Source organism: Protopterus annectens, chromosome 11.part0 (genome assembly GCF_019279795.1).
Source record: "Protopterus annectens isolate FY-2018-M chromosome 11.part0, PAN1.0, whole genome shotgun sequence".
Classification (NCBI taxonomy): Eukaryota; Metazoa; Chordata; order Ceratodontiformes; family Protopteridae; genus Protopterus; species Protopterus annectens.
The window spans coordinates 1157915540-1157937417 of NC_056745.1; the positions used below are offsets into that span (position 1 = coordinate 1157915540).

Here is a 21878-nt window from a genome sequence, read left to right on the forward strand (position 1 = left end):
GGATGATCTTTTTTTGAAATTTAAAAGGAATAGAAATGCATTAAATTATAATCTAAGTAAAAGAGAGTGGTCAGCGTTACAAAGTTTGACTAAAAGGAATTATTTAGTCATTAAACCCTCAGACAAGGGGAATAAAATAGTGGTGTTACACTTTTCACAATATCTACAAATGTGCATGAGTCACTTGAATGCAAAAGAAGTTTATAAAATATAGAGTATTGCGGAATATTAGCCATAAAAAACTTTAGAAATATTATAATGAAAGGTTACAGGCTTGGTTATTTGTCTAAAAAATATGTAGATGGTAAATTTAACATAGAAAAGTGTACTATGGCTAAATTTTATTGCCTACCTAAGGTTCACAAAGACATAACAAATCCATCAGGTCGCCCTATAGTGGTAGCTACAAATTATTTCTTACACAATATTGGAATTATGCTACATATTTATCTAAATTTGTGATTACTTTAGAGTCTTTAGACTCTTTTGATTTTTTAGATAAAATTAAGCATGTAGATTGGGATGAAGAATGTTTTTGGATAGTGCTGGATGTCAAGAGTTTGTATACCAGTATTAGACATTCTATAGGTTTAAAAGCTCTTGATTTTTTTTCTGGGAAATAGCCCTATGTCAAATTATATTATAGAATTAATTCATTTTAGTTTAGTTAATAATTATTTTGAATTTAATCAGGAAATATACCAACAAATACAGGGCAGTGCCATGGGGGCACTATTTGCCCCCATGTATGCCAATTTGGTTATGGGTTACTTTGAAGTTACTTTTTTGTATAGGTTAGATTTTTTTAAAAAGTATGTGACCCATTATTTTAGATTTATAGATGATTTAATTTTTATGTAAATGTGGTAGAGAGTCTATAATTCATTTTGTGAATTTTTTGAATTCTAATCAGATAGGTTTAAAATTTGAAGGCCTACAGAGTGGAAATTCAGTTGTTTTTTTAGATTTAATATTAAAAGGAAATGTGGAACAGAAAAAAATCAACACCAGAATACATAGAAAATTTGATGATGGTGGACATTTCCTGGATGGACGTAGTTGCCACCCAGTACGTATTATGAATTCTTTACCATATGGGGAATTGTTAAGAGTAAGTAGGCTCTGTAATGAGCTGGACATTTTAGAAAGAGAAATTTTGAACTCTTGTCGGATGTTCAAAAATAGAGGATATACTATGGAAACAATTAGAAAAGCTTTAGAAAAATTATGTTCTACGGAAATGGATACTAAATGTCAAAATACATATAATATTAGTTCATTTTATGAAAAATCAGACCAAAAGTGTAACAAAATTTATTTTGTTACATCATATAATGTATTGTCTGATGACATTATAGCAGTTATAAAATACTATTGGCCATTTTTGAGAGAAGGAAGGTATAAATTGAACAATACATGTAATTTACCTCTGATTTCTTTTAAGAGAGGTCGTAATTTAAAAGACATGTTAGTTCATGCTAGTTTCTCTTTACCAAGTATTAATATAAGTTATGAAATTGGTAGGGTTAGTACTTGAGCATGTGGCAATTGTTCTGTTTGTCCATTTGTAGTGAAATATTTTGAAAAAATTAATGGTATAAAATATAGACCAATAAAGGAATATACTTGTAATACAGTGGGTATTATTTATGCTCTTAAATGCCCATGTAATTTATTTTATATTGGTGAAAGTAAGAGGTCTTTTAAGATCAGACTACAAGAACATATTAGTGATATAAGAAATAAAAAATTAAAAAGCCCTGTAGCTACCCATTTTTATGAAGTACATGGAGGGTCATGTGAAGATCTAAAAGGTACTATTTTGGAACACGTTTCAGCTATAAACACTATGTGTTTAAAAAATAAATTACAGTCAAAAGAAGCAGTTTTTATTTTAAAGTATGACACTTTGTTTCCTGGTGGATTAAATCAGGAGTGTAATTGGAAGTTTCTTTTGTAAAGTGTTGATGAAATTGGCTAATTGTTTTATTGGTGAATTTTAATGTGATTGATGCATCTTTATAAGAGATATTTTTCTCTGTATTATCTCCTGGAAGGCTGTTAGGCCGAGGCGCTAGAGAGGTTTTGGTGTGTTTTAATAAAAGGAAAAATTTACTGTCTTTGTCGTTTGGATTTATTCTGTTTCGATAGTGTGGTTTGGATTTTTTCATTGCATTGCCTACATTTCTTAAAACTGAACAAGAAGAAAGAGAGAAGGGAGAATGAATAAAAAACAATAGCAAGACCTGTTTACAATCCCCATTACACTTAAAAATAATGGAGAAAACTTTACTTTACAGCATACAATGATCGACATACACCACAAAAATAGTGCTAGTAAGAAAAAAAATTCTTTACTTACAGTTAACGTTCTCTCTCCTCTTCCCCCCAAAGCATTTTTTGAAAATTAATGACATGATGTAGGGCATATGCTTTAGAGCCTCCCACAAGTCCAACAAATTCTGAAAAGTCCAGTATTTCCAGATTTTCTTGTTTTTTCATATTTCACACATATAATTATTGCACTGTACTCCCACATTAAGTTATTGGTTTTATTACTGTTAATCTTCATCTCCCATGTCCTGTCACTACTTCATTTCCAATGCACGTCTCAATTCTTCTAGTCAGCTCTCATGCTCCCTTCCTTCACTCCAACACTTTCCACTGAAACACTGGAAAAAGTTTCACAGGTAGTCTATCTCTGTGGTCTTTCTTACCAGAAGAAGAAGCAGAATCTCTTTGTTCCACAGCTCATGTTTTGTTGGACAAACTTTTGTATTTCCTCCTTAGCATGTACTTCATCAAAAAATTATTTTGTCCCTCCAGGGAAGAATACTTTGAAGGCAGCTGGGTACAGCAGTTTAAATCTCACACCTGCATTTCAACACTCCCTGAATAGTGGAATAAATTTGCTTCTCTTCTGCCTGGTGTACAGTGAGTAATCATTCTCTGCAAATACTCTGCTGTCTTCCAGTTTTAGTACTTTGTCCTTCTGCCACAGTTTTCTCAAAATTAACTCCTTCTGTGCATAGGATTGCATCTTTACTATTAAGGGTCTAGGTTGCTTTCAAATAGCTAGGTTTGGACCATACACACGATGTGTCCTTTCAACTAACAGCTCCTGCTGTGAAATACCAGTCCAGTTGCTTATTTGCGCTTTCATAAAATTAATTCAGTCTGTTCCTTCCAGTGTCTCTGGTATAGCTGAAATCTCAGGATTTCCCCTATGTGCTCTGTGTCCTCCAACTCTATTATTTTCTGAAACATCTCTTCCTGGGTAGTCTCATATTCAGCCAGCCTTTTCTCCATTTTGTCCTCTGATTTTTGCAGCTTTATCACCTCATCTGAATATTTGTTAAAAGCTTCTTCCATTTTTCCAGCCTTTTGTTGTTTGTATTGATATACTCCATCGGTGTTTTGTTTATTTAAAACAGGTCTGTGTGCAGTTGTCTTGTATCTTTCTGTAGGTTACTGGAATTCATGTCAGGATATTGCAATGCCTTCTGATGAACAGATGCAGAACTTTCCCCAGTCAGTGTTTCTTCCTCACTTTTTGTAGCTGATGTTTTTCCCCATGTCGTCGGTTTCTTTTTTTTCCTGGCATACAGGCAGTACACTTACTAGCCAGTTACTGACATTTACCCATAAACACAAGTCTACTGGCTTTGTCTGCTGAGTTTCCTTTTTCACAATGGGAGATCTAGAATTAAGCTGTTGCTCAATGTGCAACCATCTTGGAAGTCCAACCAATGGCATTTTAAAGAAAAATGTAATGATAGCATACAAATGCTATGCTGTGAATAGGTGGCCTGTTTTTCTGAGGGCTCTCCCAGTACATTAATATACCCTTTGTAATGCTGTGTAACCACTGAGGTTTTATCATTTGTGAAGCTCGTCTGTCTAGGTTAGCTTAAATACAGCTTTCAAGGATGGGGGATCAATGACTGAGGTACAGTATTATGATCTGCTTGCAAAACTTAACTCAATATACATAATACTGCATCTGTTATCCTTAGTGTAATGGCCGATTGTGTAGTGTGCATAATAAAATACATTTTTTTATGCAAAAACATGGGAGTAGCTTTACTTAAGCAGAAATGGAGAAAACACCAATTAAAAAAACTAGTTAAATGGTTTGTAACAATTTAATGTTGTCTTTTTCCATATGAGAAGGTAAGAGAGCAAGGCCAAGAACAAAGCACAGTACCAAATAAACTGAATAACAAAACAGTGTCAGTACAAGGAGTACACTTTACTTACAGGAATTAATACTTACCACTGCACCCACTCACGTATATCAGTACATTTACTTCTTCATACTCCTTTATTACCTGTAATAAGGTGAAATAATTTGGTTATTTTGTGCTCTTTTTATTGCTATTGTATCACAGTAAACATTGCTCCACTTAAATTGGTAATGCTTGTATTTACAGAATGCTTTTATAAGAGGGGTCTCACACACATAGTTTCCTCAGCCAAATTAGTTTTAGATTTAGTTGCTATTACTTCTTTTGCACTTTTGTATAACTAACCAATGTAAAACATTCTGTAGTACAGGATACAGCTTTCTGAACTTTTCTCACAGTTTCTTTGAAATGTACAAAAAAAAAATGACTGATTTTATACTGTAGTTCTCTTGCTAGCATTCAGTTCACAATGTACACAAATGGCTGGCTTACCAAGCAAAGCTCAGCCTCTACCAGTAAAATCTCTTTCTGTTGCATTCCTCTTTTCAGATAAGCCTGTTATCTTGTTCTGTGGTTGTCTAAAATGTTATGTACTTTAGGGTAAGATCAGGAAACAGGATACTGACTTAAAAATAAATAAGCCATGTATAGTAAATTAATTAAAAACATAGCAGCCTAGAGCAAACCAGCTCTTGATTCCGGAATCCTGCCAAAAACAAATGCCAGTTTCAGAGAAAGCATTCAGCAGAATAAGCTGGGATTTTATGAGTAGGGTAATGGAAGCATAGGAGGATATATGAAGAATAGGAGGTAAAAATGAAAGTGTGAGGGTTCCTCTTTAATAAGGTGTATTTGAACAGGTGAACCAGGCAGGGGTGACCTCTTTCCCTTTGTTATTTTCTTATATTTAGAGCCATTGGCAAAGAAAATAAGAGACTAATAAATGCAAGGATATAACTGGTGTGGTAATTAAGAAACATTGGCTTTATTTGCAGATTATATTATTTTGTATCTTATAAAGCCAGAAAATGACATGTCAGTGTTGTGGAACCTTTTGAGATAGTTTCATGTCTTTTTAGGATATAAAATTAATGAAGACAAAACAGACTATAGCCATAAATTATGTACCCGCACACAAATTGGTTAAGGAATACCTATATCTAAAGGGATACAATAAGATGAAGTATTTAAGAGTACGGATTAAAAAGGCTTCTGTTATGGCAGTTAAGGACATGTGGGAAGAGACTAAAAAAAAAAGATAACCTAAAACCTGAGAAACTAGAAGCTCGTGTTTATGGATATGGAAAGTAAGAAACAAAGCAGCGAAAATGTTTTAGTTCATTTAGTTTGATATAGGAGTCAGGTATATATTTTATCAACTGGGGGAGAAGCTGTAAACAATAATTAATTTAGAGCTGAAACAATTTATCTGGGAGGGGAAGGGGCAGAGGGCAAGTATTAAGTGGGTTAAGTTAATCCTTCCAACAGAACAAGTCAATTTAGGATTACCTGATTTGAAGGGATATTTTATAACTACACAGTTAAAGCTCATAAACATAACACAAGCAGAAGGCTATAATTTAAAATGGAAAGGGATGATAATGAGCAGGGGGATTGTTCAAGAAATAAAGACAGTGAGATTTTAGATGCAAATCCTTAAGGAGAACAACCACCATACAGAATATTATATTCATAAAGTAGCAGAAAGTATTTTAAGAACTAAGCCAAGATGAGAATGGAGAAAGGAGACCTTGCCAATATGGATGACTGCAAGTAGGGGTACAGAAAATAGGCAGGAGGAGGTTGGAATTTATTGGAGAAAACTGGCAAAGGAACCAAGGTACTGTGAACAAATAACTAAAGAGGGAATGGTAATACAATGAGATGAGGCCAAGATGATGTTAGGACTGCATGCTAGTGACTGCCTTCCTTACAGTTCTACTATGAAGTGCCGACTCCCTGAAAGTTGATGCTTCAACAGAATGAAAAATGCCAGAAAACCAAAAAGGCAAAAAACAAATTCTCCTGCCCCCCTGATGTGGGGAGAAAGCCCCTCAAACATATATACCACCTCTATGATCACACTTACTTGAAAAAGGAAAACATCATTGCCGGCACACTCTTGGAAATTGCATCAGTAATGATTTATGCAAGCTGCTGACGCTCACGGAATTTCTCCTTCAAAATGTGTAGGGAAGCCCTTCCCTACCAGGGATTGACTCCCTGAAAGCCAATGCTTCAAAAGAATGAAAAAAATACCAAAAGGGAAAAAAACAAGCTCCCCTGCCCCCCTGATGTGGGGGGAAAGTCCCTCAAACTTATATACACCAACACCGTTGTCACACTTACTTCAAGAAGCCCTTCCCTACCAAGGACTGATATCAGAGTATAGGCAAAGAGAAATGGATAGGGGAATCCTAAAATAGAAATCTGCTCTAGTAGAGTTTTTAGCTGAATCTAGAATAAAAGACTTGGAAGAGAAACTGGAAAAGCAATTTACCGGAGAACAATCAATGTGAGAATATGTGTATGGCTTCCATGACTTGGAGAGGTGTGGAAAGTACAGTTGTGTACACTTACCACAAATGTAGATATTCCATTGTATTCACTGTTGCAGTCATTACACTTGGGTTATCTGCCCGCAGGTAGCCCTCAGTCGGCCTGAACACCAGAGACTTAATATTTCTGCATCGTTTGCTGTCGCTTCAGTACTGATGTCAGGTCATCAGGGGTATACAAACAGGCAGCCGATGCCATTACATCAGTTTTTCTTGCCCTAAATGTCAGCAGCCTGCTAAGTTATGATGGAAAAAACTCCACCAGTAAAAAGCAAATACCAATAACCCTTGTAAGGGGTGAGCAATAGATATAGAGAGGAGAGAGAGAGAGAAAGGCAAGGGGGCTGGAAGGTGGGAAACCAGGACTGCAACAGTGAATACACTCGAACATCTACATTTATGGTAAGTGTACACAACTGTACTATGTTCTTTGTGTTTCACTGTTGCAGTCATCACACTTGGGTTGATTCCCAAAGCTGAAGAATGGGTGGAGGCAGTCAAGAAGAGTTGGGGCTGGCTAGAATGCCCAGCAGGACTGCTGTTGCAAAGCCCGCCCTGGATTTGGAAAAGATAGGCAGGTGGTAATGCTTGGTGAAGGTGTGAACAGAGCTCCAGGTAGCAGCTTCTAGAATGTCCCTGGTAGGGACTCCCCCTGAGGAATGCTGTAGAGGTAGAAGTTGCCTTAGTGGAATGTGTTCTGACCCAGAGGGGTTGGTTTCCCATGGTGTTTGTAGAAGAAATGGATACAGTGTGCTATCCATTTGGAAATTGTTTGTTTTTAATTGGCCTTGCCCTCTGCCCCTGGTGCAAAACTAACTAGAGTAACTGGTCAGATTTCATGAAGGGTTTAGTTCTATCAAGATAGAATCTGAGCTGTCTGTACACATCTAAGGAGTGCAGGATCCTTTCCCCTTTATTTTGAGGATTAGGGAAGAAGGTTGGCAAATGGATAGATTGGTTGAGAGCTACACTGGACACCACTTTAGGCATAAAGGAAGGGTTAGTCCTGAGGGAGAGCCTGTCAGCATGAAAAATAATGAAGGGTTCCACAGCCATAAGTGCTTGTAGCTCAGACACTCTTCTAGCTGAAGTGATGGCCAGAAGTACGGCTGTTTTCCAAGACAGGAATTTTAACTCTGCTGACACTGCAGGCTCAAAGGGGGGGTAGTGTGAGCTTTTCCAGTAAAACATTACGGTCCCAAGCAGGGGTGGGGGCTCTCCTTGGTGGCCTTAGGTTGTTTGCCCCTCTCAGGAACTGTTTGATGAGAGGGTGAGAGAAGAGAGGTGGCTCAGTGTTGTAATGAGATGAGATGGCAGAGGCATGGATCTTAATGGAAGAGAAGGATAGGCCTTTGTGGAGTAGATCTACTAGGTAATCCAGGATTAGAGGTAAGGAGGGCAGTGCTGTGTCCTCTCCTTTAGACTGACTCCAGGAACAATACTTTTTCCACTTATCAGCAAAGGGTTTCCTTGTACTGGGTCTTATTGATTCAAGAATGATGTCCAGCACCTGCTTGCTTAGGCTGGTCACTGGGGGAGAATTCAAGGAATAAGTCAGGCTGTAAGATTCAGGGTTTGCAGTTGCAGATGCAAGATCTGTCCCTCCTGCTGAGTGAGGAGGGTTGGAATCTGGGGCAGGTGCCAGGGTGGCACTGGTGACAGGCTGCGCAGTAGTGGGTACCAGTGCTGGCGTGGCCAGTCCGGGGCAATCAGGATTGCCCTTGGTCTATCCTGTCTTATCTTGAGTAATATTCTTGTGAGAAGAGGCAGAGGGGGAAATGCATAGATTGAGAGGTTTGCCCACTGGAAGGATAGGGCATCCACTTTCCAGGCCCTGCTGTGTGGTGTCCTGGTACAGAATTTGCTGAGCTGGTGATTGAAGGGGGAGGTAAAAAGGTCCACCTCTGGGGTTCCCCATTTCTGGGTTAGAAGGCTGAAAGTGCTGGGGTCTAATTGCCACTCATGTGGGTCTAGGAGATTTCTGCTTAAGTCGTCTGACAGAGAGTTTTGTTTGCCTGGCAGGAATTGAGCTTGCAGATGAATGTACATGTCCAAGGCCATGTTCCACAGGGCCATGGCTAGCCTGCAGAGTGGGTAAGAATGGGTTTCCCCCTGCTTGTTGATGTACCACATAACTATGGTGTCTGTTTTTATTAGCAGGGGTCCAGGTGAGAGTAGGGATCAGAAAGCTGTCAGAGCGTGCTGAACAGCTAGCATCATTTTTTGGTTGATGTGCAGATTAATTTAACTTGGGCTCCAGTGGCCCTGAATACACTTGTCATCCAGATGTGTCCCCCAGGCATAGTCTGATGCGTTTGTGGTTAGGGTCTGGGTGGCGTGGGGTTGAGTAAAGGGAAGTCCCTTGTTGTGGTTGTATGGTGATGCCCACCAAAAAAACTCTGTCCTTAGACAAGGTATTACAGGCATGACAGTTTCCAGGTCCTGAGAATGTTGGCACCAAAGACTTTTTAAGTACCATTGAATTTTCCTCATATGCAATCTAGCATATGGAATTAGTAGAATGCAAGAGGCCATGAACCCTAGGGCCTGCAAGATTTTCCTTGCGGATAACTGGGTTCTGGTGGCCATTTGAGTGAAGTAGCCGGTTAGATAGACTTGCTTTTCTGGAGTAAGGAATGCCATCTGGGATGCTGAGTCCAAGCTTGCTCCCAGGAATACAATCTTTTGACTGGGGACTAATTTTGATTTCTTTTCGTTGATAGTGTACCCCAGGGAGGCTAGAAGGTTCTTTACAAATGTCAGGTGCTACAATAGCTGTTCCTGTCTGCCTGCCTGAATCAGGCAATCATCCAAGTAAGAGTAAATTTGAATTTTTCTCTGTCTGCAATAGGCAATGGCTAGAGAGGCAGGCATTTTGTGAAAACTCTGGGGACAGTGGATAAGCCAAAGGGAAGAGAAGAGAACTGATCATGCCTAGATTCTGCCCTGAAACGTAGGTATTTCCTGCATGAGTCCCTGATAGGGATGTGCAGATAGGCTTCTTTTAGGTCTAGGGTTGCTAACCAGGCATCTTTGGACATCACAGGAAGAAGCTGCTGAAGGGTGAGCATTTTGAATTTTGGTACCACCAGGAAGGTATTTAGAATGGAAAGACCTAGGATTGGGTGCAAAGTGCCCTCTTTTCTGGGTACCAGGAAAAGTCTGGAATAACACCCTTGACCTATCTGTTCTGCGGGAACAGGATGAATTACCCTTATGGAGAGCAGGGATTGAACTTGTTTTTGTGTGTCTGCCCACTGGTTTGATGGAAGGTCTGGGAACCCTTTTGGGGTTTGGCAGTGTGTGAAAGTAAAATTTGTACCCCTGGGATACAATGTTGAGGACCCATCGGTCTTTGGTGATGGGAGTCCAGTTTTTTGCATGATGGGCAAGCTTTCCTCCTAGGGGCATGAACACTTGGGCAGAGGTGAGGAGTGGAGTTGAGAAGTCATTGTGAATTCTTTCCGTAAGGGGTGGCTTAGCACTACCTGTTTTAGAAGTGGAGGCACTCCATTGCTTAGATCTCTGCATAGCCTGAGACTGTAATCTGGAGGATCTGTTTCCTCTGGGTCTAGTTTGAGATGGCCTCGAGGGGGCTGGAAAGGACCAGTATTTCGAGGGGCAATGCCTACTGAATCTTCCACGGCTGTACCTGCAAAAAATCTTTGACTGTCTGCACAGACTTAGCTTTTTTTTTTCCATCTTTTTTAGAACCTCTTCTGCTTTGGTGCCAAACAGATTGTCTTTGTTCAAAGGAGCGTCTAGTAATTTGGATTTGACATGGTCTGGCAAGGTCTGCTCCTTAAGCCAAGCATGTCTTCTCAGTACAGAACCAGTGACTGCTGCCCTGCAAGATGCTTCTAGGGCGTCAAAGCCACATTGCAAGGTATGCTTGCTGACTTGGCTTGCAGAATGCATAAGTTCCTGTAATTCTTTATTTTCTGCACTGTCTGTAAAGGTAGATAATTTTTGCTTAAGTTCCATAATATGTTGCTGGTATTTCAACATGTGAAACTGGCAATTCAATGCCCTAATGGCGAGAGTTGCAGAGGTGTATACTTTTTTACCCCATCTGTCTAAAGCTCAGGAATCCCTGTCCAAAGAGGTGGGATTCTTAGTTGTAGTTGCTTTTATATCTTTAGGCCCCTGTGAAATGACCTCTGGGTCAGCAGTAATATTTTTGAAAAGAAATTTGTGACAATCAGGGACTCTGTAGTACCTGTCTGGTTTCCTTGGAGCAGGGGGTAAAGTATCAGGAGTTAGACTGGATTCCATAAAGACATCATCCACAACATCCAGAACAGGAGGGATAGCTAAAGGTCTATGTTGTGGCAAATCTAAAAATTCTCTGAGTCTCTTTAGACTGAGGATAATCCTGGCATTCCCAGTGGAAATGCTCTCTTAAAGTAAGTAGGGTTTCACCAAAAGAAAAATCCTCTGGAGGGGAGGCAGAGGGAAATGAGTCCTCTGCATCAGAATCCTCATAAGCAGATAAAGGCATGTCTTCATATTCAGAAACCTCAGAGTCGTTGGACTCTTGATCAGTTAAAGCTGCTGGGGACAGGTCTCTTTTTCTCTTAGCAGGAAAAGGCTGGCTTCCCCTAATCAGCATAATCAGCTCTTCTGCCATTTTAAGCATTTGATGTTGTGGCAAGGAAGCAGGTGCTTGAGTTTGGGTCGTTGTTATTTTTAGGCATAGCGCGTACTCTTGGCCTCAGAAACTCAGTAGTTTTAGCCAGAACTGAAGACGCAAAAGACGTCTGTTTGTGTCAAATATTGGTAATGTGAAGCACTTCCTCGGAAGCCGGTGCCTGCACAGCGGCTCTAGACCCATCCATGGTAGACACATCCGCAGGGTTCCATAGTCAAAGAAGAGTCTAGCGGCATACCAGACTCTGAAGTGGTCTCGGTAGTGGCCTGCAAATCCATCGAAGCAGGCATCAGGAGCTGCGAAAGCGCTTCACTGAGAGCACTGGTGAACTGGCTACTAGCTTAACGGAAGTATTGGCAGTTTTGGACCTATGCGGTCTGTCTCTGTCTTTATCCTTACGCTTTTTCAGAAGATCGGCAGTCTGATGTCTTACCAAAGCCATTTCAGAATATGGAAATTGAGAGCTAAAGTATTTAGCGATAATAAGGGCCTGACGACGAATAGTTCAGGCATTGAACAAAGCACAAAACCGACAGTGAGGTACATCGTGGTCTGGGCCTACACAGGTGACGCAGTAAGAATGGAAATCTCGGTTTGGTATTTGCTTTCCATAGGTGAGACAATTGTTAACTTTTTCTGACATCGGTTAGAGCAAGAAAAAAGGATCCCCAATGGGTACTTGGCTTTAGAAGAATTCAGGATGATTCAATTCGGAAATGAAAACTCAGGTAACGGCTGACCGGCACTCGTGTGAACTGCTTCTGCTTCGGGCTCCACGGCAAGAAAGACTGGTGTAATGGCGTCAGCTGCCCGTTTTTATACCCCTGACGTCCTGACATCAGTACTGAAGCAACAGCAACCACCACAGAAATACTAAGTCTCTGGTATTCGGGCCGACTGAGGGCTACCTGCAGGCAGATAACCCAAGTGTGATGACTGCAACAGTGAAACACGAAGAACATCTGTTAGTAACTATCACTTCAAAAAATGGAAACAGAATTCAACTATTTGTATTATTTCAATTCTGCTTAAATAATAAAGTGCACCTGTGTGGTGGATGTGCCATCGACCGAGGCGACGATCCACAGGAAGTTTGAACGTGGAGGGAGGCGGACGAATGACCGACAACCGGGAGTAAGACAGGAATCAAAGAGTAGTAATAGGTGTCGCGGTAGGGGATCGGTGAGGTGAGGGATAGTGAGGGATAAGTGGTAGAGGGTTGTGGGTAGGTGTAGGGTGGGTTAGGGGTCAGGTAGGAGAGTGTGGAGAGTGTAGTAGTTTAGTTAGGGTGGGGGTGGTAGAGTATAGTGCAGTTAGGGAAGCAGGTAGGGGTGTCGGAGTGGGTTAGGTGGGTTTGGGTAGGAGAGGGTGTGTTAGTAGGGCTAGGTTATGTGTTGTGTGGTTGTGGGGTGTGTGGTGTTGGTGTGTTGGTGTGTGGTGTTTGTTGTGTGTTTATGGTGTGTGTTGTTGTGTGGTTGTGTGTCGTGTCCATATGTTCTGTCGTCGGTCGTCGCGTTTATTGTTTAGTCATTAACCGTGGTCCGCGGTGGGTCTCCAGCACCGCTCCCTCGCCGATGCTGCAATGCATGAACCGACACCGCAACCCGTGAAATCATTGAAACAGATAACCAGATCGAAAACGAAGACGACCGACACACGAACTACGGCTAAGACGCGAGAGGGACAAGGAAAGGGGAATGTGTAAGCAAGTGTGCAATACTCAGGGATGTCAGGGAGGGAAGGTAGATACTCAGAGTGGGTGGTGGGGGTGCAGGGTAGGGGGAGGGGGTTGAAGGTGAGTTGCTTGGGGAGGGTTAGAAGTGAGGTGGGTTAGTGTAGAAGGTAGGGAGAGGTAGTGGCTTGAGTTGGTAAAGTGAGTTGAGGTTAGGAGTAGGGAGTAGTGGTGTGTGGGTGTAGTCGGACCCTTAGGGGGTGGGGGTTAGGGCTAGTATGTATGTGTGTGTGTACTGTGTTGTGCTACGTTGTTGTGTGTGTCGGGTGTCGGTGTTATGTGGTTTCACGTGCTCGGGTTTGTGTGTGTTGTCGGTTTTCTGGCGTCGGGTGATTTCACTGTCGGCTAATCGTTTCGTCATCATTAGAAGTACCGATGTGGTGATACTACTTTGTACTTTTCTGCTCTGTTCCATCTGGTTGCATTTTTTTAGTTTGTTCTGGGATCTTAGTTATTCTGCACTTCTATTTCCACAAACAGAATTACTTGTAAAAGCTGTTTGTATTTTAAACCCTGTTGGGCCAAAGTCTTGTAGTTTAATTCACAGCTGTGGCAGAACTTTGTATAAAGATACCAGATTGTGTCTTAATCATTTATTATTGTATTTTTTCCATAAGCAGTACTACTGTTAAATTTCTACATAGTGTTGTGCCTTAAACTGTAGTAGAAGTTCAATAGTGAGAGAATTGTTTCTGCTCCAGTTTGTGCTTCAGTGCTTTTATATTCTGCTTATCATTTACCTGCATGCATTCTATGTCTGTCCCATCCCCCACTAACACATTAAACTGTTTCTGAAAGAGCTCCAATAATGCCTTTATTTGATTGCTAGCCTCTGTAACTACCCCACTCGTTCCCCAAAAAATTCCCAACCCATCCAGCCTTCTGTTGTTGTTTCATAAGGCTAAGGCTGTGTCTCTGCCCTCCAACCCTTATGATTATCTGATTTCCAAAGTCTCTCTCCCCTCTTTCATTACTACTGACCATTTTATAAGCTATGTATGTACTCTTCCGATCCACTGTCTTCCACAGACCCATGATACTGAGTGCCCACCCAGCAAATCAATATGAGTAAACGTCCTTTACTATACACTGTTTCCTGCTCAATTTCCTGGAGCTCAGCAAAGCTTGTAGTCCTAGCCTGCATTACAGAAGTGTTTTACTTTTATCCAGTACCATCCAAGGAAAGTTAAGTATCTTTGATTACTAAATTGCACTTAAGTTATTTTCAGTGATCGCTTTTGTCCTCCTTTCATGTGTGCATTTCATCATCTCACTGTTACTGTCTTGAAATTACCTTCAGAAAGGGATTTCCAGCTAGTTGTTTAAGTGGTTTGTGTCAGCATTGCACTTTTGGGTCCATTCTACTGTATTTTAATTCAAGAGACTGGGTTAATTTAGCTTGTGGCAGGAGGTGTTTGCCTGGTCCATCTGAGTTGGGAAATTCACAAAAGGACTCCATGTAATCATTGTACTGGCCAGAAGGCTCATTATTTAGTTTTCTGTGCTGCTATAAATTTTGCATGTTTGCTTGGGTTAGCAGTGTCCTGTACAGTAGCAAACACCTAAAAAGCAACTTTTCTCTGTAGAATGAACCATAAAACTGTAACCTGTAAAGCACCATTGAGCTTAGATCAGCTACTTGGACCTCAAATGGCAATGCCTACAGATTTAGTAGAGTTCAGTATCGTGTAAACATTAAAGTTAGTAGCATTTAGCACTGCTTAGATTAACCTGCCCCAATAAAACACCTTATTAGTCTGTACAAATAAAGGACCCTTAATATAGTCTACTAACCCCAATACACCACCACAGATCAAAGAACTGGACGTTATGGACATACCATTTCCTAACTTCTCTGTAGCCAGCTTGGTGGATCTCAGTATCTTGTGACAATGTAGCAATTGCGTCATGTTTACTGGCAACCACTTAATCCTTAAAGAACCAGACATTATGTGAGAGGTGTAATTAGGCAATGACACTGGAAGCTAAACTCTCACAAACAAGTCTATATCACATTGTCAAAACCACACACACAACACCCACCTCACATAGCATATACTGCATACATAGACTAACATATGCTAAGGCACTTAACAGCAATCTTCCTAAACAACAAAGATCACTTAGACCACCCACTGTCAAAGCTATGCCTCAGCAAGCCCAAAGGCACTCAATAAAAATAAAAATAATACCCAACGCCACACATACTGTCACTTTCAGTGGCACCCCAAACACTAAGCCCCTAAGCCAAGCAAACACACTTCCCAGGACTCTCATCGTAGGGAACTCCATGATAAAATTATGCTGATGCCCCTCTAACCAGGCTGAACAAGGAGAAGATGACTGTTAGTTGCTTATTTGGAGCCAAGATCCACCTCACACATGTACTAAAGTCATTACACCACAGGTTCCGGTATGATTCCATCATAGTCCATGCAGGTGTAAATGATCTGAGCAGTATCTCCCTGAACTATATGAAGAGAGACATTATGGAGTTTTCAGACTGTGAGTCTCAGGCTGGCACTTAGCAGCATATTACCATCACTGAAGATGATACCACAATATGAACAAAAAATGATGATTTCAACAACTGGCTGTCTTTTTGGTGTCAGTCTAAGGGGATCCAAAAATTATCAGCTTGAGAAGACATGGTCAACAGACCATGTTGCCTTGCCAAGGATGGTCTGCACATTTCCTCTTTAGGCTTTTGAATACTGGCTAAGGCTTTGATTGCCCCATAGTCCCTTTTTAGGGAGTGGCAAATTGACAAACCTACCAACACAGCAAAATGAACTCAACAGAACCTCAAGGTATTCCTGCTCAATGCCAAGAGCCTTAAAAAAAAAAAAAAACACACTCCTATAATTACCCCTCTATAGATTGTGAATTCTACACGACCTCAAATCTACAGGCACAGAGATTACTGGAGTATATAAATACAAACAAACTTGACCAAATAGTGAATACAGTCCCCTAGAGGGTCCATCATATTGGACCACACCACATGCTCAGAAATATGGGAGATCGCTGCCCCCCCCCAATATCTCATCCTCCCTGGTAATGTCTGACCATAAAGCTGTCTCCTTTGAAATCAAAATAATTTCTGTAATCCCATTAAAACAAGTGACAGTTGGGAACTATTCCAAGGCAAATTATTTGTTATTAAGTAAAGGTTTGTCAAAATTCAATGCCCTTCCAAAACCCCAGAACACACCAGCCTATGCTGAATTGCCATTAGAAACTCTGTACAACCATATCAATGACTGCATAGAGGCTGCTGTACCTACCAGGAGTAAGCCCAAAACTATCCCCAGAAATAAACCACCCAGGTGGCATCCCGAATTAAACAGGACATGCAACATGAGGAAAAAAAATGACTCCAAACATCAGGAAGGGTAGTTCTCATAATGATAAAAACTCTTCCAAACTAAACAGGCAACTAAGAGGGCTAACTGGGTCAAGCAAAGCCAACTCTGAAGTTAAGATACCCTCCCAGGTGAAAGATGACCACAAGGCCTTCTACAGCTATGTCAGAAACCTCAATGGCAGCACACAGCAATGTGCTGTACTGGTGGTTAATGGTGTCACATTTACTGAGCCTGGTGATAAGGAGAACCTGTTAGCAGACAAATTCAGTTCCAACTTTACCCCCCTCCCCAACCCACCCCTAAGCATGTCCCAATAATACTCTCAAACATAACTCCTCCAACTACAACTACGGAGCATGTACTGGCTGTACTCACTAAATCCAAGAACATGGCCTCAGTGGGCCCTGATAACATCTCAGGATGCATCCTGAATAATCTAAAATATGACTTATCAGGCCTCCTGGAGTCATTATTTAACTATAGTCTTAAAATGGGCTTTGTGCCATGTGAATGGAGGACTGTGATGGTCATCCCCCTTCACAAGGGAGAACCTTCAACAAATCCTGAAAACTACAGATTAATTAGTCTGAACAGTCTTAGTTGCAAAGCCTTGGAAAGATTTATCATGGAAATCACCAACAAGGACATAGCAGACCTCCAAACACTGGATCCATCTCAGTTTGGCTTTGTCATAGGAAGATCATGCTTACTAAATCTGGTGGACTTCTTTGAAAAGGTCACTCAGGCAATGGATAAGTGTAAAACTGTACATACTGCTTACCTAGATCTGGCTAAGGCATTTGATATAATACCCCACTCAGGCATTGTCAACAAATTTACAGAACTAGGTATAAACCCCTTTATAACACCCTGGATAGCTAGCTAGCTCGCTTACAGGAACCAGGAGGTTAAAATCAGTGAGGTCACCTCCAAAGAGAGGCCGGACACCAGTGGAGTCTCCCAGGTCTCTGTGCTAGGCCCACTTCTCTTTGGCATCTACTTCTCGGATATCAAAGCTAATGTGAAAAAACTTTGGCTAAGCAACTTTGCAGATGACTGCAAACTGGGAGCTGTCATTGAATTCCCCAAGATGAGAACACAGTCAGGAAGATCTAATAAAGACTAGAGATTGCAACCAAAGCCATGGCTTAAAACTCAGTACCAGGAAATGCATTATAATTCATTTTGGGAAGTCTGCCACTCCAAGTATCTGCATCATTAATAAAACACCCTTTAAAGTTAATTCACTTGCTAGAGATCCGTGAACTGATGTAGATAGCAACCTAGCCTTCGACCAACATATTTGCAAGGTAGTAAGAAAATACTTCTATGTTACTCAACTTATAAGCAAGGGCATGGTCTAGAGAGGTCATCATACCACTGTACTTTCCTCATCAGGCCCATCATACAGTATAATACCCCCTTCAGTCTATACCTGACCAGATACATGCAGCAACTGGAACATCCACAAAGGTTCCCAATAAAAAGGATACAAGGAGTAAAACACAATGTCCTATGCTGATCAGCTCAAAGCCCCGTCTCTTCACTTGGTACCATACAGATTTCTGAGAGGTGATCTTTGCCTAGTATACAAGGCATCCCTGAACCCTGTTTTGATGAAATCTTTTGCACGACCGCAAAACAAACAGTATCAGAACTACTGGATTAAAAGACCTAAATTTTGCTTGCAACAAAAATAAGACATGTTGGAGAGACAGATATGTTTCTCAGAGAATTCCCATTTCCTGGATCCCCATCCATGTGAAGCAGAATTCCTCCCTATCCCTATATAAGCACAACTTGGAACAATGGATGGGTAATTGGAATTCCACCTCTGGTCTGGCTACTATGTCTCTGATGGACACAGGCTGTCAGCAAATCACCCCTACAAAATCAAATTTGTGGATCACATTTAGGTTTCATAGCTAAGCTTTTAAGGGTTCTAGTGGCCATTAGCCTAGTATACACCTATGAACCTAAGAATGCAAGAAATCCACAAGGTGAACTTTGTTTTAAAGTGTTTGCATAAATATGTTTCTACCCCGAGCATATCTTTAAAAGAATTTTTCTACAGGCAGATAGCAAATGTTGGAGGTGTGATGGGGAAGAGAGAGGCAACTGGGGACATATATTTTGAGTGTAATAAATTAGTAGATTTTAAAAATTCCCTACAAGAGTACTCTGTTTAAAAATATTGGATGGGCAAATGGCTGTAACTAAGGAAATGATTTATTTTTTTTTTTAGATGGGGCACAGGATCTGATCTGCCAAGATATACTAAGATCTTATTAACTTTAATTCGGTAATAAACAGTTACTAGAAAAAGGAAATCACTGTCTAAACCAGCTGTATTTGAAGTATTAAATATTATAAAATAGAGAAAAAACTAGGAGAATCATCTTTACAAAAGACAAAGAGCAAAGGAAATAAATGGAAATTGTGGGAACAACACATGCAGAATAATGTTCAGGAGGAAGAGGACTGAGATTTAATGGAAGGCAGGAATTCAGCAATTTATGTAAAGTTTACAAACAAAGAAAAGATATGTAAGTGTAATGTATGTAAATGGAAAAATGTTAATATGTTTTGTTTTCTTTTCTGTTAATGCATGTTTGGTATTTGCATATGTCTTAATGATAATTTAATAAAGGTGTTAAAAATGTCAGTTTCTCACCAGCAGAGTCGGGCTTGAAAAACCTAAAACATAAAAATACGTTAACATATAAAGCGCAAGTCAAACATTTAAGAGTTATTCTGCAAGTGGATTGCAGGAGGTCAGACAATGCAGATGTATGAAAGAAACAACATCATGCAAGTGTCTGAGCTTCTTCAGCTCATGTTACATGCTGAGCATTTCACACAGTGGACGGGTTGACAGTAGATATAATGAACATGACTATTGCAATGTTGTTTGAAGCAGTGAGTCAAAGAGAGAGGAGGGGGAATGGATACCATCAAGGAGGACAGAAATTTATATGAATGTCTAACAAATTTTTTAATTAATTCACTTATTCTCTGATAACTGCTTTATAAACCCACTATGGAACAAGGAACAAGGGCATGTACTGACACAAAATGGATACAAAGCAGAAAAATGTAATCCTGGAGGTGATGCCAGTTTATCCCAGGAATGTGCATATACATACAGGCACATGCAAGGCTCTCACATCTGTGGGCAACACATTGATAGCTTGTCTTTGGGATGAAACTTAAGTAACTGAAAAAAAGCCATGCAGTCACAGGGAGGACATACAGACTCGGTACAAAACACCTAGAAATTTAACTAGAGATAAGCAGAAGAAAGGTCCAAATGAATAGCCCTCAGTGATGTACTCCCAAAGCGAAAGCTACAATCAGTAAGGTGCTGTAGAGTCTGCACTGTGATCAGAATATTCTGATGTGCTTGCTTCATCTGTAGTGTCTCTCCAAATAACAAACACACTTTAGATAGTACACCAACCACAACATAAGCAGACCAGAGAAGAGTGGTATTTGTTTTATGATAGATCTCATCCTAAACTTCTCATTTACAATTACCTGGCCAAGAGGCCAGGATGGTTTCTAATACATAATCCAGATGCAGCAGCATAGCTAGGGCAATACGAGATGGGAAACAGCCCTAGGTGCAAAGTTTTGGTGGTATGGGTGGTATGGAGGTGTGATCGGCCAATCTCAGTCGCTCTTTAATGCATACCGGCTTTTAAAAAAAAAAAGAGTACTGCATTTGTGGTCAAACCTAAACACTGTAGCTCTCCTTGTGTGGTCAAACCATAGCAAGCAGTGTTCTAAAAGTTAAAAATATTACCTTTTTTTTTAATTGAAACCAGAGTGCTTTAGCACTCAGAGTGGTATAATCTGTAGAAACTACTTCCTTCATTTATAGCAAGCAGTTTGCTACAATTTAAAAGAAAAAAAAATGTTTCCTTTTATTTTCTCACTTCACTTGAAGAGCTGAGGGGTGGGGTGATAACTCATTCAAACCAGCACAGGGTGCCAGTGGAACCAGCTATACCTCTATCTGGAAGCTAACAAGGAGTACATTTTCCTACCCATAAGGTACAAATTCTTGGAGCCTTCATATGGGAGAATTCAGTCATATTTCTGGGAATTTTTTTTTTTTTTTTTTTTTTTTACAGATTCACATTGCACTAGACTTGACCAGTTTATTTATTTATTTATTGACATGTGATTACTGGGAAAAGACCAACTGGGTAGAAGCCCATTTTCAGCAGGGGGCCTGGGGAAAGCGCTCCAAACTATTACAGGACATTTAAGAACAATAACTGTAGTTATCTATAAACTAATAAATTTAGATCTGATGTCAATCTTCACTCAGTCCTTGACTGTGGGCTCGGTTCCAATCCTCGGAACCGAGCTGGGCATTTACTTCAGTTCGTGCCTTCCAAACTCTTGAGCTAGGCTCTACTCATAATCCTTTTCTCAAAAATTACTTCAGATCTCGTTTGCTGCTTCGTGTGTCAGATGCAATTAACCTTCTCTCAAGTCTTGGCTTATTGTTAAGTAAGTTTTTTCCTATTTAAAACCTCTTTTTGGATATTTCTCCATTTCCCTTCCTAAAAGCTCTCTTACTGTCTAACCATCCCTCTCGTTTTATCCTCTACTTAGCATGAGTGTGTATTTTTCCTGTTTTCTATACAACCATTGGTAGTTTCATCAAGTACCATTGTTGGCACATCCCTTACCTTTTTAATGTGTATTTTATTTACAATTGTTGGTATTTCCTATCTTTTTTTCTTATCTTAAAAAAATAAAATACTCTTGTTTCTGTATCCTTTTCTGTCAAACTGTGTGTGTAAGACTGTTTACATTATGGCCGAAAAACAAGTTTCTCCAGTTAAATCCTTAAAGGCACCTCCAGATTTAAAAGGTGTCAGAAATGCCAGGGTAAAATGCCCAATTCTGATGGGCATACCCTCTATTTATTATTTGGGGAAAGTCCACTTACAAGAAAGTTGCTCAATTTGTCACGTTTTTTTCTACCCATACTCTTACTGAACGTAAGAGCAAATTAATGCTTACAGGACTTCTGAAATCTGATTTCGAAGAGGCCATTTCTGGGTCTAGATCTGAAGCCAGCACTTAATCATCATCATCCTTTTCTTCCACTAGTAAGAAAAGATCTTCTTTGCTTCCAAATACCTCTGAACAGTCCAAGAGTGCCTTCAGTACCAAAGAGTTCTTCAGCACCAAAAGGTATAAATGACTTGGCACCAGGACACGTACTACCACGTAAACATGGACAAATTCTCCAGGAGGTTTCTGCACTTCCGGCTGGGAGCCAGTCATTTCCAATTCAGAGTACTGCCCCTTTGGACTCACCACAGCCCCCAGGGTATTCACCAAATGCATGGTAATGGTTGC

The 21878-nt window shown here is 40.3% G+C and overlaps 1 protein-coding gene across 1 annotated transcript in view; it reads right to left on the bottom strand.

Moving 5' to 3' along the window:
• SLC26A5 (solute carrier family 26 member 5) overlaps positions 1 to 21878 on the bottom strand; it is a 1021139-nt gene that overhangs the window by 90435 nt on the left and 908826 nt on the right. Inside the window, exon 20 of the mRNA XM_044088519.1 lies at positions 4277 to 4331. Coding sequence (XP_043944454.1) covers positions 4277 to 4331 — 55 coding nt within the window. The remainder of the gene's footprint in view (positions 1 to 4276; positions 4332 to 21878) is intronic.